Source organism: Salmo salar, chromosome ssa19, assembly GCF_905237065.1.
Source record: "Salmo salar chromosome ssa19, Ssal_v3.1, whole genome shotgun sequence".
Classification (NCBI taxonomy): Eukaryota; Metazoa; Chordata; class Actinopteri; order Salmoniformes; family Salmonidae; genus Salmo; species Salmo salar.
This window is the reverse complement of record NC_059460.1, coordinates 75,229,148-75,248,726: the sequence shown is the minus strand read 5'-3', so window position 1 is coordinate 75,248,726 and position 19,579 is coordinate 75,229,148. Positions and strand designations below refer to the sequence as shown.

At 44.1% G+C, this 19,579-nt stretch overlaps 1 protein-coding gene across 1 annotated transcript in view; it reads left to right on the top strand.

The window, feature by feature from the left end:
* The first annotated feature begins 4,029 nt into the window (after positions 1–4,029).
* Positions 4,030–19,579, top strand: part of LOC100136506 (activin receptor type-2B) — a 57,173-nt gene continuing 41,623 nt past the window's right edge. The window contains exon 1 of the mRNA XM_014159620.2: positions 4,030–4,483. Within this exon, the coding sequence (XP_014015095.1) occupies positions 4,432–4,483 (52 nt within the window). The 5' untranslated portion in view covers positions 4,030–4,431. The remainder of the gene's footprint in view (positions 4,484–19,579) is intronic.

Sequence of the window (19,579 nt, the reverse complement as noted above, 5' to 3'; positions counted from 1 at the left end):
GAGAATACAAAAAAAGAACACATTAGTGGTGTCAGATGATATATTTAGACATCACTGACAACTTTTTATTTAACCTGGAATGTCAGGTAAGAATTATATATATTTTTTTACAATGACAGCCTACCGGGGAACAGTGCCCCTTGTTCAGGGGCAGAACAACAGATTTTTACCTTGTCAGTTCAGGGATTCGATCCAGCAACCTTTCAGTTACTGGCCCAATACTCTAACCACTAGGCTACCTGCCAGCCTGGTAGGAGGTTATGATTATAGGAGGCTATGATGGTTAGAATAGATGTATTTCACACAGAATACTTTAGTTTATGCATGTGCATATTTTAGCACGATATCTCTGACACTATGTACACTCATTTACTACTAGTGTTACCTGAGACATGCACACTGAGCTGAGGGACAATCCAACAAACTCTCTCTCTCTCTCGCTCGCTCTCGCTCTCTCTCGCTCTCTCTCGCTCTCTCTCTCTCTCTCTTTTTAATCGTTACAATTCTTTCCACTTGGCCAACATTCCAGGAACTTACTAACTAACACAAATACTTCAGTCTCAAACTGAAACAATGAGACTGGATGAGAATTTACTGTTTTAGAGGCTAAAACCTTTCAGCTGCTATATTTTCAAAGCTCATTATAGAATACACCTAATGTTAATTATCCACATGTTACTACCTTGCTATATGCAGACAGTTAATCTGGCTAACTCATTCAAGCAGTGATCACTCTTTTACAGTTAAGCCGTAGCGCATGGTATCCAGTCTTACACTGTGCTACAGGCTTGAGCTCCAGACAAGAGGAGATATTTCATTGTTAGATTTCAATGTTCTCCAAATCTTCAGCTCCTGGCAAGATGAGGATCAATATTTTCACACACACCCAGAGAGAGAGAGAGAGAGAGAGAGAGAGAGAGAGAGAGAGAGAGAGAGAGAGAGAGAGAGAGAGAGAGAGAGAGAGAGAGAGAGAGAGAGAGAGAGAGAGAGAGAGAGAGAGAGAATAACAACCAAGAACAAAGGAGAGAGAAAGAGAGAGAGAGAATAAGAACCAAGAAAAAAGGGGAGAGAGAGAATAACATCCAAGAACAAAGGAGAGAGAAAGAGAGAGAGAGAATAAGAACCAAGAAAAAAGGGGAGAGAGAGAATAACATCCAAGAACAAAGGAGAGAGAAAGAGAGAGAGTGTGTGTGGGAGCGAGAGATGCGCCATGAAATGAATAACTGTCACATATTTCAGTGGGTGCGGTTAGCTTTGCTTGAATGATTATGATGGTGATCTAATGACAGTACACAGATTTTCATACTCTTCATTTGGCTGAGTGCTCCTTGGCAGACCTACTCAACAGATTTGTGGATGAGGCACAGAAATACTCATCTCTTCCTTCTCCGGCTAAGAGAAGGTGTGTGTGTGTGTGTGTGTGTGTGTGTGTGTGTGTGTGTGTGTGTGTGTGTGTGTGTGTGTGTGTGTGTGTGTGTGTGTGTGTGTGTGTGAGAGAGAGACAGTTAGAGGCCGGCTGCTATCTACTACAGTAATATTTCTCCTGTCACTATGAGAAATATCTAGCCAGTGGGTAAAAAACTTCAGAAGAAGAGGTTACATATTGCATTCCTCAAAAGCTACGTTTTGGAACCATCCCTTTGTGTTGTTACAATTATGTTTCTGTAGTAGCAGTAGATGTTCATAACATTTCATTACATAACTTCACAAAAATATCATGTCTCACTCAATGTGACAAGGCTCCTTGGCCTACATATTCTGCGTAGTTCTGGAAAGCTGTTCTGGACCAATTCATAATGAACGCCAATTATCTTTGTATGATGTCCATTGTGTACACTGTGTAAAAACAATGACGTTTTTCCAAGTTACGACATATAACCCTTTGCCAGATTTTGATACATCTGAACTACTTTCTTACAACTACAGACACATAGAGAGATACACTATATATACAGCAGTATGTGGACACCCCTTCAAATTAGTGGATTCGGCTATTTCAGCCACACCGGTTGCTGACAGGTGTATAAAATCAAACACACCGCCATGCAATCTCCATAGACAAACATTGGCAGTAAAATGGCCCGTAGTGAAGAGCTCAGTGACTTTCAACGTGGCACCGTCATAGGATGCCACCTTTCCAAACAAGTCAGTTTGTCACATTTCTGCTCTGCTAGAGCTGCGCCGGTCAACTGTAAGTGCTGTTATTGTGAAGTGGAAATATCTAGGCGCAACAACGGCTCAGTCATGAATTGGTAGGCCAAACAAACTCACTGAATGGGCCCGCCGAGTGCTGAAGTGCATAGCGCGCAAATATCGTCTGTCCTCGGTTGCAACACTTACTACAGAGTTCCAAACTGCCTCTGGAAGCAACGTCAGTACAAAAGCTGTTCATTGGGAGCTTCATGAAATGGGTTTCCATGGCCGAGCAGCCACATACAAGCCTAAGATCACAATGCACAATGCAAGCGTTGGCTGGAGTGGTGTAAAGCTGGCCGCCATTGGACTCTGGAGCAGTGGAAACTCGTTCTCTGGAGTGATGAATCATGCTTCACCATCTGGCAGTCCGACGGAAGAATTTGGGTTTGGCAGATGCCATGAGAACGCTACCTGCCCCAATGCATAGTGCCAACTGTAAAGTTTGGTGGAGGAGGTATAAAGGTCTGGGGCTGTTTTTCATGGTTCGGGCTAGGCCCCTTAGTTCCAGTGAAGGGAAATCTTAACGCTACAGCATACAATGACATTCTAGAGAATTCTGTGCTTCCAACTTTGAGGCAACCGTTTGGGGAAGGCCCTTTCCTGTTTCAGCATGACAAAGCAAGGTCCATACAGAAATGGCTAGTTGAGATGGAAGAACTTGACTGGCCTGCACAGAGCCCTGACCTCAACCCCATCGAACACCTTTGGGATGTATTGGAACGTAGACTGCGAACCAGGCCTAATCGCACAACATCAGTGCCCGACCTCACTACTGCTCTTGTTGTGGCTGAATAGAAGCAAGTCCCCGCAGCAATGTTCCAACATCTAATGGAAAGCCTTCCCAGAAGTGGGGAGGCTGTTATTGCAGCAAAAGGTGGAACAACTCCATATTAATGCCTATGACTTTGGAATGAGATGTTTGACGAGCAGGCGTCCACATACGTTTGGTCATATAGTGTATGTGTAACAGTGTAGGTTCCGTCCCTCTCTTCGCCCCAACCTGGGCTCGAACCAGGGACCCTTGCACACATCAACAACTGACACCCACGAAGCATCGTTACCCATCGCGCCACAAAAGCCACGGCCCTTGCAACGCAAGGGGAAACCCTACTTCAAGTCTCAGAGCGAGTGACGTCATTGATTGAAACGCTATTAGCGCGCACCACGGCTAACTAACTAGCCAGTTCACATCGGTTACATATGTATGGCTCTATATAAGGGTATATGGCTTTATATATGGCTCTGCTCACATACAATATGTCATTGTAATATGACATATTGTACAATAACCAATTGAACATGCTACTTATAGCAGGTATTCATAAAGATTCATTATATGTGGATAGGCTTATAAGTACCTAATTCAGAGATGTACATAGCATAGGCTATATTAATAACCTGCCATTGGTCATTTCACCTTTTTTTCATATGGTTTAATTGACTTGATCTCCAGGATACCTAAGATAAATAAACATATTGTAATGAAAGCATACTTACCTTTCTAAAAAGCAGAACTTAGTGTGCAGCCTTTTCCAAAAATCAAACCAGGTTTTCTTTCCAACCACTTTTGTTAAGCCAAAAATAGGTTGCTGTTTAGATGTAGGCATCAGCAATTCCCTCCACATATTATATTTTTTTGCCTGTTGACCTTTATATCAACGTCTCGTAGCCTCTGATTTAATTCCCTCTATGTCCTACTACCTGCCTAGTATTTTGCTCCAGGATTGCTGCACTGCACTCCACCCCATGCCTCTTTGATTGCATTCCTGTATTTTATTTAAACATCCGGGTTTTCCCACTGACTGTGGTTACTCTGGCTTACTCCCCTCTCAGAAGCCATCTTGGACTCAGTTCAGTTTCTTGCATGTGAATGTCGGACCCTGTCCTCAGCGACTCACGACAACGGAGTAGAAACGGTTAACGCGCACCGCGGAGCGAGACATTTGTTTATTTTAATCATCGAGTTTCTTTTACCTTGTCGATTTTACATCCTGGAATCGACTGATCCTTTCCCGATGGATTTGTTTATATGTAAAACTTACTTCTAGCCCGTGCAATTTTGTTGCATTGGGGGACTGTACACACAAAAGCAACGCGAACTCTTGGTGCTGTGGACATCGAAGGCCTTGGGTCATTTGGCTCGTTGTGTTATGCCGATCATATTTTTAAATGTTCGCAAAGGAAAAGAGGTTAAAAAGGAGAACATCTGGTGTGTTTCTTTTTAATTAAAGGAATATGTTTGCTTCCTGGCTGACTTTTGCACTTCTTCTGGGAACTTTTTGTGCAGGTAAGCACCCTATTATGTCATATCGCTTATTGAGGTTAGTGACTTGTCAATCAGTTATACAATGTATCCAGTGACTTCACATTGGAAGAGAATCGCAAAACACAAATTCTGATGATTCTAATAATGGAGAGACAATCCAGAGGTAACATGCTGTAGGTAGCCGCTTGGCTATTGATATTGCCTTAACTATAATTGACATGTTTTATTTTATTATCAAATGGCATTGAAATAGCTAATGCAGTAATTCAATAGTTGACATCTTGTTAATGTTATTTTAATAAGTGACGATGCGATAGGTTATTTAGGCTTCTCGATGCAGTGATTCATTGTCTATAAAGATCAATAAGTAGATCGCAACCACATATCATTTCCGAATTATTTCCATTATTTTGTCATATCAATTGTCAAGCCTCAGTGATGAAAATAGATGTATCGTTTTTATTAGACTATATATTTTATTTACGTATGGCAGCTCGTATTTGGCAGAACTATGAATTAAGTCATGTGGCCTCATAATGTTTCAAAGATCATTTAAATATAGAAGTGTGGTACTCTATTGGAAAATACAGAAATATGCAAGAGATCCACAAGCTGATTTGAAGTGTTTGCACGTTTATAAGACACATTTATCCGTGCAGTTTGTCCTGTGTAGACAACATTTTTTGAAGCATGAGTGAAGATTTGTCTCCCCATTGAAGCGCATGACAGGGAGGTGTTGATCCTGGAATGAATGATTCTTATTTCAGATCACAACAAGTAGTAGAATCCCACACTTATTCCACAGAGCCCAATATCACGTAGCCTAGCCTAATAGTTTTTGTTGTAACAACAAATAATGTATGCTTTGGGGTTTTAAAAATGGGTTTTAGAAGTATTCTACTCTGGATTTCCACGCTAAATGGAATGAATTAAATGCCCAATGTGATTGTTCTGTTGTGTAGTTCCCTCCTCTAAAATGGCTCGTTTTTGTTGAAGTAAAATGATTTATGTCACATATCTGGAAAAAAAGTCAAGTTAATGAATCACTTTGTGTATGATTAACATTCATTCCAAAGCACAGACACAAATTATGCTTGTTGTCAAACACTATCCTAATGTCCTGATATTTTGGTAATTGGTTACAAAGTGGCAATTCTGGATACTTAGCCAATACAGTGTTGCCTGGCTCCCCGTACTACTTGCTCTGGCCAAATGCTACACCACGCCCAGGGACATTAGTTTCTTCTCCGCTATGAAGTATAAAGTACAATAACAAATGTAGCCAACGACAGAGCAGCGGAAGATTCTAGTGTGAGTCATCAGGCTAAATGCAGTGTAGATTCAATGCATCCTACAGTGACTTGGTTAGCCTACATAAAAGTTCACAAGGCCGCGGAGCCAGACACATTACCAGGACGCGTGCTCCGAACATGCTCTGACCAGCTGGCAAGTGTCTTCACTGACATTTTCAAGCTCTCCCAGTCTATAATACCTACATTTCAAACAGACCACCATAGTTCCTGTGCCCAAGAACACCAAGGTAACCTGTCTAAATGACTATCGCCCCGTAACACTCACATCTGTAGCCATGAAAAGCTTTGAAAGGCTGGTCTTGGCTCACATCAACACCATAGACACCCGGGACTCACTCCAATTCGTAAGCCGCCCAACAGAGCCACAGATGATAACAATCTCGATTGCACTCCACACTGCCCTCTCCCACCTGGACAAGAGGAACACCTATGTGAGAATGCTGTTCATTGACTACAGCTCAGCGTTCAACACCATAGTGCCTTCCAAGATCATAAACTCAGGACCCTGGGACTAAACACCTCCATCTGCAACTAGATTCTGGACTTTCTGACGGGCCAACCCCAGGTGGTGATGGTAGGCAACAACACATCTGCCACGCTGACCCTCAACACAGGTGCCCCTCAGGGGTGTGTGCTTAGCCTTCTCTAACACCAATGTTAAGATTGCTGACAACACAACAGTGGTTGGCCTGATCATCATGACGATGGCGAGACTGCCAATAGGGAGGAGGTCAGAGACCTGGCAGTGTGGTGTCAGGGAAACAACCTCTCCCTCAACGTCAGCAAGACAAAGGAGCTGATCTAGGACTACAGGAAACGGAGGGCCGAGGACGCCCCCATTCACATCAACAGGGCTGTAGTAGAGCGGGTTGAGAGCTTCATGTTCAAATCACTAAGGATCTATCATGGTCCAATCACACCAGCACAATCGTGAAAAGGGCACGACAATGCCTCTTCCACCACAGGAGGCTGAAAGAGGGTAGTGCGTACGGCCCAGAACATCACTGGGGCTGAGCTACCGATGCACTAAGTCTGGAACCAACAGGATCCTGAACACCTACTACCCCCAAGCCATAAGACTGCTAAATAGTTACCCGGGCTAACCAAATAGATTCCTGGGCTAACTTTTTAACTATCTGCATTTAACCTTTTTTTGACTCCTCACACGCTGCAGCTACTGTTTGTCTATCCTGTTGCCCAGTCACTTTATCCCTACCTATATGTACATATCTACCTCAATACAAGAAACGTAGTCCTTTCAACCATCCAAGTCCTAAAGATCACTAGGGATTTGATAAGTCAATGGCAATACTCTTGGTTTCTTGCAAGCAACAGAAAGATACGTCCTCAATACACAACCAAAACATTTGGGCTACTATTGAACATCAAATCAAATGTATTTATATAGCCCTTCTTACATCAGCTGATATCTCATAGTGCTGTACAGAAACCCAGTTTATAACCCCAAACAGCAAGCAATGCAGATGTAGAAGCACGGTGGCTAGGAAAAACTCCCTAGAAAGGCCGGAACCTTGGAAGAAACCATTAGAGGAACCAGGCTATGAGGGGTGGCCAGTCCTCTTCTGGCTGTGCCGGGTGGAGATTATAACAGAACATGGCCAAGATGTTCAAATGTTCATCGATGACCAGCAGGGTCAAATAATAATAATAATCAGTGGTTGTCGAGGGTGCAACAGGTCAGCACCTCAGGAGTAAATGTCAGTTGGCTTTTCATAGCCGATACAGCACGTGTGTTATCCCCTTTCTGAGCAAGTCCATGGGAAGAGACAAGTCATTGTAATGAAACATGCCAAATCATCGCTGCCACTCAGATCATTAGCAGCCAGAATAGTAAAATGGTTTTGCATTGCTGTAAGAGGGGTCCCATAAAACGATCTGTTTTGGCTGCTGGATGCATTGTGTAATGGCCTCACTGATTCCGTGGCTCCCTGGATAGCAGCAGAGGTAGTAAATATGCAGCTTCGCTGTGCTCTGCTCTTTTCAGCTTATCATCCACTCTGTTGAGACAAAGGAAGCCGAATCCCTGCCCATGCTCTCTCCATCTCTCCCTCCTCTACCTCTCTCTCCCTCTACTTCTCTCTTTCTCACTCTCTCCCTCCTCTACCTCTCCTTTCTCTACCTCTCCTTTCTCTACCTCTCCTTTCTCTACCTCTCCCTCCCTCCCTCCCTCCCTCCCTCCCTCCCTACCTCTTTCTTTCTCTCTCTCTTTCTCTCTCTCTACTAGCAGGAGATGCTGACCTGAGTCATAGCATCTCTCCTCAATCACTCCTGTCGATTCATTGGCTTTTGCTGAGTGGAGGAGAGACTGCGATTGTCCCGTATCGTCTATGACAGCACGGCGTCAGCCGAGGCAAGGGCTGCATGTCCTGGTGTCGATTGACCTTGCCCACCAATGCGTGTATATATATATATATATATATATGTATATGTGTGTGTATGTATATATATATATGTATGTGTGTGTGTGTATATGTATATATATATACACACACACACATATGTGTGTGTATATATATATATGTGTATATATATATATATATGTGTGTGTGTGTGTGTGTGTGTGTGTGTGTGTGTGTGTGTGTGTGTGTGTGCATGTGCTGTGTGTGTGAGAGCAGGACATGGGGTTTGGAATGCTTTTAGTGCTCTCTCATCGTAACATCACTGAATCAGTAACAATGTGGTGTGTCTGTGTGTGTGTGCTGTGCTGGATTTTCAAAGGTTTGGCCACATGGTGTAGTGGGGGAGGGTTGCTCCTCTGGGTTATAATGGCCACTGCTTTACCCTCTCTTCGCTACCTGACACACACAACATCTAGCCCATTTCTGCATATTGTCCCAAGATTTGCAGTTGAATGCATTTATCATTTTCATATGGATACATTTTATAGCGCATTGACAGAGAATTAGGGAGGGGGCGTGTAAGAGGGGGACAAACACTGTGGGGGATGGGTAGCCTCTAGCAGGCGTAGAGATTTAAAGTGACAGGGTCTATTTTCCCCCCCTACCAAGAAACAAAGATGTTGAGCTATAGGAGATTCATGGCATAGTTGTTTGGGAGAGAATCGGTCAGCGCTGTTTCTTTTCCAAAAAGGATGAATGTGTGAGCCCACAGAAAAGGTTGATTTTGTTTTGAGCTTTTCCCTCAATGAAGCCATGAATCAATCTTTCTCATAAAGATGGCAGGCACCTTGTAGTTTTTGCGTCATTTCCCCCCCCCCCCACCTCATAACTTGTTGTAGAAAGCAATTGGCACTTTAACAAGAGAGACGGGCTGGAATTCTGCCCTGAAAATCCCAACCCCTGCTTGACTCCATGCTGTTCATTCATCAACACTTGTATTCGTTATCATGTTTGCTCAGTCATTTCCTAGAATGGAACAAAACAAGCAGAAATTAATCTCATTGCATAGAAATCTGGCCCCCGCAGCAAAATCATTCTCAATGCTTGTTGTGAAAGCAAATCTCACATAGAAAAAGCAGTGATTGTTCAATAGCAAGTACAAATAGGCCTATTGTAAAGAAATAGGCTGTGACCATGATGGAATGAATAAACATCAGCTTCCGTTGAATGTGACGATGTGGCTAACTGAAGCAACGCGAAGGTAGACCTTTCTTCATCACCTCTGTGCAAAAGTCTTGTTTTTGAGAGTGGGGTTCAGAATCTGCCACATTTCCAGCAGCCAGCCGAGAGAAGAGGAAGGAAGCAGCGAGTTTGGTTGGAGCAGCGAGGGAGATCAGCGCTGGCTGTGGAATTTCCTCGTCGTCCGCCTCATGCTGTGAGAGGCTTAGCACGCTCCTTCATAACATGTTGCGCAAACACGGGAAGAAATGTATACAAGCACCACTTGCATGCCTTCCTTATGTGATTGGCTTCGGTCCCCGAAAGCGAAGAAACGTTGCTTCCATTAATCTGTCAGTTTACAGTAGCTTCTTTCCTAATTTAAGTGCCGATCTCCAAAACCCACAGTATGAATCAGGGGCTAATATGATAAGCGCAGATCAAAAAATCTGGTTACAACATGGATGTCCTTGGGGCGCCCTTCTCCCAGTGTATGGGAAACATGAGCCATCCATGTTTGACTCCACTGCTGCGGCTTGGCACAAATCGCGACTCATGGCAGGTTTGAACCCAACCAAAATGTATTCAATGGAGCACAGCGGCCCAGTGAGCGATTACATTTTCTCGCCCACAGCAAAGACGCTGTGCGAAAGGAAATGGAACATGATTGCATTGACTGTGTATTGACAGAGCGGCTGAATTGATGATTGCGTAGGGGTAAATGTATGATGTGCTGGCTATTTGAAAAAGCACACAAACACTGATTTACTCTTGATAGCCTAATGCAAGTATAGTTAGTGACTACAGGCTTATTTTGCTGTATTTGCCAGATGTTGCAGCTATTTGCTAAGCTGAAGCATTAATATAGTCTCTCCTAACAGCTATTAATATAGGTTTTTACAGGAGACAGAAAATCATAAGCCAGAGCAGATTGCGGTTGTCATCTTTAGTACACTGGCTGGTCCAGGGTTTCTAAGTTAAACCTTATCCTAATGCTCCTATGTCTTCATCCTTGCCATTCCTGGTGGGGCACTGTTGACCCCTTTAGCTAACTGCCATGATGAGGCCTCATGCATAGTTGTTTGCCTGCTGAAAACTGTCATTAACTGTGCTCATGCTTGAAGCTTGGGGATGGGCAACCCTTAAGCCTATACGCCTATAGACATGGTTGAGATTGGTTTACTTTTAAGAGAGAGGCACTTCATTTGCACGGTTTATCACCGTCCTTGTGAACTTTTTTCCTCTGCATGGGCCTGGTAAACATGCTGAGTGCTGACAAACAGGCATTGCTTGCCAAACCTTGGATAATGTCTCAGGTTAGTGTTATCCTTATGTCCCCAATTGTATTATTTCTGAAGTGCGAGTGCAGTGTTTGAAGTGGGAAGGCTTGTGAGCGTCCCAGCTCCAGTTGTGTGCTGCTGAGAAGCCACAGTGTTCTGGCCCCAGCGTTTGTTTACCTATGCCGATAACACGTATCTGGGCAAAGCCGCATGGGTGGAATGCGGTACATAAACAATGATATTTGGCAAGGCCTTATCTTGCCGTGGGCCGCGTCGTACATCATACGCAGCACTCAAAGTCCTCCTGAACATGCAGTGGGATGGGATTAGCCAAGTGTTTGCTGTTCGATGATACGTGCCACGTTTCATAGCATGATAATATATTACCAATGTTTACTGTTTAGCACAAAACGCAGAGATCAAGCTTTTAGAGTCAATTTCATATCCCGCTTGGGAAATGGATGGACAGCATCCAACAATCTAGATTCTACCCATATCCACTTTCATGGTTTTTCTCTTCACAAAATAAATGAGATTCCAATCTGGCTCTTATCTCTGTTGCCTAACTGCAGATTATATGGTACACAAATTCTTCGAAAATGATGGGATATTCTTGACCACGGCAGAAGCCTCTAGTTAATGAAATATTGTTTGAACTGATGCTGTGTTCTTTGCCTTGGAACTGTTCTGTAGCAGGAGTACCGTGCCGTGCTCTGTCCTTATAGAACGTTGCCAGAACATTCTCTTCTCTACATTTTGAGTTGATCACCAATACCAGACCGATACCATGACGTCAACCCTTTAGCCCCAGCCGCTAGCCACTTTGATCTACAGGAATCAAATGGGTCTCAGCAATATGGTGGAAACTCAACTCAACCTGACCTGCAAGATAGATTGGGTAGGTGGAACTACTTCTACCAACCCAGTCCATCCAGAGCCACGGGAAATGTCTAGAGGATTTGGCTATCAATCAATCAAATGTATTTATATAGCCCTTCTTACATCAGCTGATATCTCATAGTGCTGTACAGAAACCCAGTTTATAACCCCAAACAGCAAGCAATGCAGATGTAGAAGCACGGTGGCTAGGAAAAACTCCCTAGAAAGGCCGGAACCTTGGAAGAAACCTAGAGAAACCAGGCTATGAGGGGTGACCAGTCCTCTTCTGGCTGTGCCGGGTGGAGATTATAACAGAACATGGCCAAGATGTTCAAATGTTCATAGATGACCAGCAGGGTCAAATAATAATAATCACAGTGGTTGTAGAGGGTGCAACAGGTCAGCACATCAGGAGTAAATTGGCTTTTCATAGCCAATCGTTCAGAGTATGTCTACCGCTCCTGCTGTTTCTAGAGAGTTGAAAAGTGCAGGTCTGGGACAGGTAGCACATCCAGTGAACAGGTCAGGGTTCCATAGACGCAGGCAGAACAGTTGAAACTGGAGCAGCAGCACAACCAGGTGGACTGGGGACAGCAAGGAGTTATCAGGCCAGGTAGTCCTGGGATTTGGTTTTGGCTAGGGTTTGGTTTTGCACTGGGGCATAATTATCTTTCCCTCTGTCCTCTGATTTACTGCTCCACCCATTCTCCCCATTTCAGAGAGAAGTGGTTGCAACAACTTTAACTCACTGTGAGTGCTAGGGGGGAGGGGGATGGCTGCTGGTTTTGGAGCTTCTTTCACTGTGGGATTGATGGCCCTCATGCTCCCGTGTCTGAAAGAAGCCTCCTCTTCCCCCAGAGGACCTGCGGGGTGGCTCCCCCCTCCTAGGTCTCTCCTCTCTAGAGGCCATTTGTCTAAGTATCTGGGTCCCCTTTCTGGTGGGGCAGACCCAGCCCCTATCTAGGGCCCCCCATCTGCTTTTGTGTCCCACGCACTGACCCACCCCTCCTCCTGTGCTGAGATGTCAGGCAGGCTGCTGCTGAGGCCTGTTTGTGGAACCCGTGGGCCCCATGCTGGGGGTGGGACTGGGAGAGGAGGCAGGGGGATGGTGGTCAGTCACCCATTCCCCTTTTGAGTTTAGTAGGATATTGACACCACCTCCCTCAGATCAGGGGGGAGGGTGAGGGTGAGAACAAAGATTCCCATTTTACGTCTGGGTTGGACTCTGAAGGACGCGGACGTGTGAAGGACTGTTCTGCGACGTGTGGATTAGGGATGTTAACTTTAACTGCGTGAATATTTAAACAATAGGGCCTAGAAAGTTGGGTTGTTTAGGACAAACAGTCTGGGTTGGCTTAGAATCAAAGGATTGTTGATATGTAAACTATTTTTCCTCTCCAAATGTTTATTGAAAGCATCAATTCATTTGCACAATGATCAGTTGCCTAGGGAAGGTCACTCCTGCCACAGATGTCTCTCTCCATACCAGCTCAAAAATGTCTACGTACTAACTCAAAATTTCTAGGTAGTTGAATATGCGTATAGGATATGTTTCTTCATTTCTAGTATTATGTGCCGATTTCCATCTATCCATGTTGCAGAGAGTTCAGACCAAAGAGTTGAATCTTGGTTTCATCAGACCAGAGAATGTTGTTTCTCGTGGTCTGAGAGTCCTTTAGGTGCCTTTTGTCAAACTCCATGCGGGCTGTCATGTGCCTTTTACTGAGGAGTCTGGCCACTCTACCGTAAAGGTCTGATTGGTGGAGTGCTGCAGAGATGGTTGTCCTTCTGGAAGGTTCTCCCATCTCCACATAGGAACTCTGGAGCTCTGTCAGAGTGACAATCAGCAACATACTCTGACTGAAGGCCATGTTACATTTGTCCTGGTTGCGGCCTGCATTTTTCAACTTCCAAGCAGTTTGGCTGTCATTAGGCTTGTTCACACCAAATCAAAGTTTTGGTATTAAAAAGAAAAGGTGCCCGTCGTCTAGATGAGGCCAACCCTTTCCATTCAATTGGGCTCCCAAGTGGCGCAACGGTCTAGAGCACTGCATCTCAGTGCTAGCGGCGTCACTACAGACCCTGGTTCGATTCCAGGCTGTATCACAATCGGCCGTGATTGGGGGTCCCATAGGGCAGCGCACAATTGGCCCAGCATCGTCCAGGTTAGGGTTTGGCCGGGGTAGGCCATCATTGTAAATAAGAATTTGTTCTTAATTGACTTGCCTAGTTAAACAAAAAGGTCCTCTCCCCGTCCTTCCTCCTCCCCCCATCATGCTCCATGCCTGTGCTGTGTGTAGACTGTGGAGCCAACTCCCTATTCTCTCCTGCTCTCCCTCCCTTGCTTGAGCTTTTTTTTTTTTTTTTTGATGGAGATGACGGCGGCAGCTGCTCGTCTGGTTTCTTCCTCATCCGCCGTCTCCAGATGGAGGCGTACACTGATTCACGTAGACTCCCAGGCTCCTCTGGTGACCCTCCCGTCTCGGGCCCAGCTGTCGCAGACCGTCAACACACACTTACACTTACAAACAGACTTCTGTTTGACCATTTCTCTGATGTCTTGGGCATCCTGTTGCAGCACGGCCTTGATCTGGCTGAGAGGGAGCAAAAGGTGGAAAAAATGAATATTTCAGACCTTGAAGCCATTTTTCTGTGCCTTTAAAAAATAAATGATTCCTCTTATGATGTTGCCTGTGACTCAGCTTCATCATACGTTTCTATCATATTGTAAGCCAAGGCCACAGCCAAAACGTTGCTGGAATCCTTGGTTCTGTTCTATTCTTGTTTAATTGAATGTCACCGTGACCGTCTAGAGAACATACATTCACTATTGATGGACAATGGCAATTTTGGAGGAGTGTGGGAGAGGGTCACCTATTCCCCAAGTCCTGAGAGGGGTAGCAGGCCGAACCATAGACATGGTGATGGGCAAGATCCTCTCGAGTGGTTGGGGGAGGGAAGGGGGGGGGGCAGCGACAGAGGGAGAGGGTCACAGGGGGCGCGTCTTTGTCATGGTAAACCCAGTGACTTGACCACCTGCTGTGAATAAGGCTCCAACAATGGCTGTCTACAGCTGCATGGGAAATGGACAGCCCCCAAGGATGTAGACTGACTCTGAAAACTTTATCACACCACTGGGGGAACTGTAAATATTACAGGCTAATTTTCAGAATTGAGTAGCCTACATTTCCAGAGCTAACATTTCCTCTCAGCTTAATTTGAGAAAATAGAGAGTGGAGGTCATGCTCCAGGCTGCGTGATTATTCTAAATGTAGGGTAGACTAACACAAGCTGGCTAATAGGGGGCTCAGCATGTTCATATTGGCTATTTGTTAGGGTTACTTTCAGGTCCAGGAAACTTCCCCCACGGCCAAATCCTATGACAAAATATTTACACATCTCATACTTTTGCGTCAGTAAGGATTTATCCCTTAACATTTCTGTCTGGCAGTTGTGAGATGCTTTGAAAGAGAACCTCGGGAGTTATGCCCATCTCTCCCTGGTGCTGCTGAGGCTCAGTTGGTGCTTTGTGGGTCCATTGTCTAGGGTCCTTTTGTACTGTCACTGAGGGCAAACACTGATTGATCGCCACACATTAAGCAATAGGTTAATATTATGCTGTCACTGTCAGATGGGCGGCAGTGTATTCTGAGCCACGCAGACTGATAAATGAGGCTGAAACATTTCAGAGTCCTGGAACGAAGTAAATCCTATCCTCATTTTGAAAACTGTGCAGCTGCGTTGCCTTGCGCTGTGTGGCCAGAGTTGTGTGTTACTGTGTTCTGTTGCTTTTTGTTGTGGTTTGTGAACACAGGGTGTTTCCCCACCCGCACTACACACACCATGCCAGCTGGATTCATTGATTTCGATGGTTTATATTGTGACGGAGAGGGCCTTCAGAAGGTCAGACCTTTTGGAAACGGACCTTGTAGACAATAGTGAATGTGCTGTGCAGTACATTCAGGCCTATGCTACGCCACCTCTGCATAAGGTATGCGGTTCAAGCCTTGTCGTGACCTAGTTTTGGAGCCCCCCACTGAGATTCCAGCGTTCCAGTCGGAAGGTGCCCTCTGCAGACCCTGTTGGTTTGGGATGAGAATAAGAGAATCGTCTGGTCCAATGGCTGTAGCCTGCCTGTACCCAGTCTCCACTCAGAATCCCTCACACACGGCCTCGCCTCGCTCTGTTGGCAGGCCTCCCATCCGCTCCTCTCTTTTATATATGTGTTCTTGTCCCCTGATTTTTATTATTTTTGTTTTGGTCCGTGGTTATGCGGTCGAGTTGTGGTTGGTGTTTTTCCAGTGGCTATAAATAGCAGAGTATTTGAGTTAGTATCTGAATGAGTGGGAGCAGCGCAGAAGAAAAAGCCCTTTTTGGCATCCAGCTGGCGGCCTGCCAAGGCCTGGCTGAGTGTAGTGTGGCGGCGGAGTGGGCTTTTGGAGGTGGTGTAGTAAAAAGGAGTGAAGAGCTGTTTAAAAATAAAAAAAACATATCATATATATATATCATATATACATACATACATACATACATACATACATACATACATACATACATACATCTCCTCTCTCGTCTGGTGTGTTTTTCTTTTTTTGAAATGAAGGCAGCGTTGTGAATGTGAAGAGGCACTGTCTTGTTGTTGTGTTTTGGTTGCTGATTATCGTTTGGGGTTTCTTCGAGTAGGCCGAGGTTATGTGGATTGAGTTAGGGCGGGCTTTAATGCTACGACAAGTCTTTGTTGCTTATCATTTTGTTAACTCAGATCCTTCATCGAGAGGACATTTGACTAGTGCTATTAAGAATGGAAAAAAAAAAAAACTCTGATAAAATTGCTTCTCAATATGTCAGAAAATAAGTGCAATTTCTTCCGAATTAAAGACCATGTCTGTCTTATCAAAGATTGAATCTCTAGACACTTTGTCTAGGAGGCGAGGCATGGCTATTGTTCTGGGGTAAACCTTTGGACTGCGTGTAATGCCCAGACATAGCCATCAAACAGATATGGGAGGTTTGCAGAATGTGTGTGTCTGAGACGTATGATCATTAACACTCTTGGTCATTATCTTACACGTAGTGACACAGATATGCAAAATGCCCAATGTGATCATATGCATTTGAAAATGAACTGCTCAATGAAAGCTCATTATGGCCCCAACCTTATTGGCCTTGGTTTCTGAGACACAACAGAGCACCTGTCTTATTGATGTAAGGAATGCCAGCTCAAAGCCTGTTTACTGAATGGATCTGGCAAAGGTGAATCTGACACTGATGGTCTGTGTATAGCGTAGTTTGAATCTTTGTTGTTTTCATTTGTGGGAAACATGCATGCACCGGAGCAGCGTCTCGCCATTGTCACCACCGCTTATTCACCGTGTGAGAAAGATGACCATGCCTCCCTCACCAGCTATAGGCTTCCATTCATGGACATGGAGTGTGTTTTTAAATGTAGGCCTGTCTCCATAGTGATTAGAGAGGCCTTCTGTCTTAGACGATAGTGAATTAGCTATTTCATAAATGAACCACAATCTTGCTCTTTTCCAACCCCACAATTTGATTTGATTTCTCTCTTTCCCAGCACAACAACCCTTTTATTTCACCTATACAAAACTTGCATAATATCTTTCTGAAAACTAGAATGTTAAGATAATTCTATGGTTTGGTTGAACATGGGTGTTTGGGGCTCATGCTAATGTTCAAAATAAATGTTGCAATGGATGAAGGGAACTGTCTTTCTGTTACCAAACGTTGCATCTGCACTGTCCTTCAAGTAAATGTGTTTTTGTAAAATATTCAGTGGATATAGTTTTGAAGTAGTCCTTGTGCATCGAGTTAAAACAACTCCTACAACTTTGCAATTGTTGGTTTTTGTTTGGCATACATTTTAAAGTGAACAATCAGAATATCAGCATCACTCTGTTACCGTTGAATTTCCCCGGTGTTGTTTTGGTCACCTGCTTTCCCTGACTCAAATGGGTCCCAAAATGCCCAGTGTCAGTATTCCAAAGTTCTATTTGTACACTGTCAGTATAAACCTGCACTCTCTAGGCACAGCAAACAAACGGCTCAATAAGTCCTATGCCCATTTACTTTTCATAGGCCTTTTTCCTTTCACTGGCCCTTGCTGACATCAATGTATAGAAACCGCTAGAAAGTCGTTTCTTGCCTATTCACTCGACACTATTTTAATGGAAAGGTTGCACTCTAGCCCTGACATTAATGTACAGAAAGCTGTTGACAGTTGCTGGGCCTACGTCATAGACTAGGCTTACTTCTACCTTTTCATTTCTAATGACAAAATTCAAAAAGCACCCGCACATCTGAGCTTTATCTGTTGCAGGTAACAGTTGGATAAGATGAGAAAAAGAAGAAACCATCACACTGCTCTTGATAGTCACTGATCTTTAATCAGCTTTACGTATCGGCCTCACGGCCTTCGTCAGAGCTTTTGTGAGCTTTTAAAATTAGCAACCTTATGTAGACATTTCTAATGACACAAAAGCCAACCTTCTGCGTCATTAACTCTTATACTTTGGATCATATGGAAATATTGACATACGTTCTGTGTACAGTCTCTTATTCTACAGAAGGTGCTTCGGCCAGAACGTTGCTGCTCTTCCATGTTGTGGAACTTAATCTTGTGTTGTTTTCTTTACCTTACTTTTGTAACTTAACAGGAGTGTCAAAAGATTCTGGAACATTCTAAATGCTGGTCAGTTCAAGTTAGCCCCGCGGCGTCTGGTAACTTGCTCAAGAGGCTAGTGTTACTTCTCAGTAGCTTTTTTGAAATCTTGGATAGATGTCAGTTTCTTGTTACATCTCTCCAGGTTGTGGTCTTTAATACCATTTAGAAATGATTTTTAAAACGGTCACCCCATCAGCTATGGCTTGGTTTGGATGAGTTTGTTAGGTCCACTCAGGCGCTTGTAAAAACTCACGTCAACTCCTACGTAGAAGAGAAGTATGTCATTTCTTTGGATATTGAATCACTGTATACAGTTTTCTAGATCACTGTTAGTGAATGACCTGTTCGTACAGGTATTTTACAAGTGCTCCTACTCTACTTCTTGTTAAGTACCCCCAGCTTCCCCAAGCTTTAGAGTCAAAACAAGTATTTATTCATTCAATATTATTGACCTGTGAAACCAGAGTATTAAGCTTTTTAGTGATAGAAATGGATATTTCCTGGCAATGGCCTCAAATCCTTTTATAGTAACTCTGCGTTTAGTGTGCCTGTTACTTCAAACACTTGCAGCAAGGACATGTTTTGCAGCTCATCCCTTTTTGCCCAAGGCAAGCCGGACTTGCCTTTTGGACTTTGCAGTTTTCAAGGAGAGGCACATACTTGAATGAAATGCTTCCTCGTTTTTTTTGTGCTGCGTTTTTTGAAGACCTCCCCCTTCTTTGTTTTGGAGCAGGGGAGCTCCTTGGTTGTAATGGTGGCGTATTGGTGGTCATCCACAATGACTGACCTGCCTAGCTTGACTATGCAATGAGTCTCACTTGGGTCCTATCTGACAGTAAAACAGTTTAACACTTAGCGTTGCTGAAATCAAATTAACCAAAGCATTGCTTCTTGGGCAAAATGAAATGAAGCCATACTGATTTCAAAATAGTTTAATCCCCTCAAACTCTGGATCCTGAAGCCGATTCCACTGCATTTATTTTATTGTTGCCCCCTAATCAGGGACTGATTTTAGACCTGGGACACTAGGTGGGTGTAATTTAATATTCAGGTAGAACAGAAAACCAGCAGGCTCTGGACCTTGTAGGGTCAGAGTTCAATACCCCTGCACTAGACTGTATAATGTTTGTCTTTTGATGTCATACATGACATGATGCAATTTCCAACATTTGTTTTCTGTTCTTGTAATAGTTGCCTTAGGCAACTGTTTTATTAGCTAGGCACACAGATGTGCAGAAGTGAACACACGCTGGTGTGACTCAAGTGAATGCCCTTTGACCTCATCCAGTGGCCCAGTTTCCTCTGCAGGAAGCAACTGACTCAGTGTGGGGCTCAAAGGAGGAAGTGTTTTCTGCTCAGGTAGCTGCATATGTCAATGACGAAGT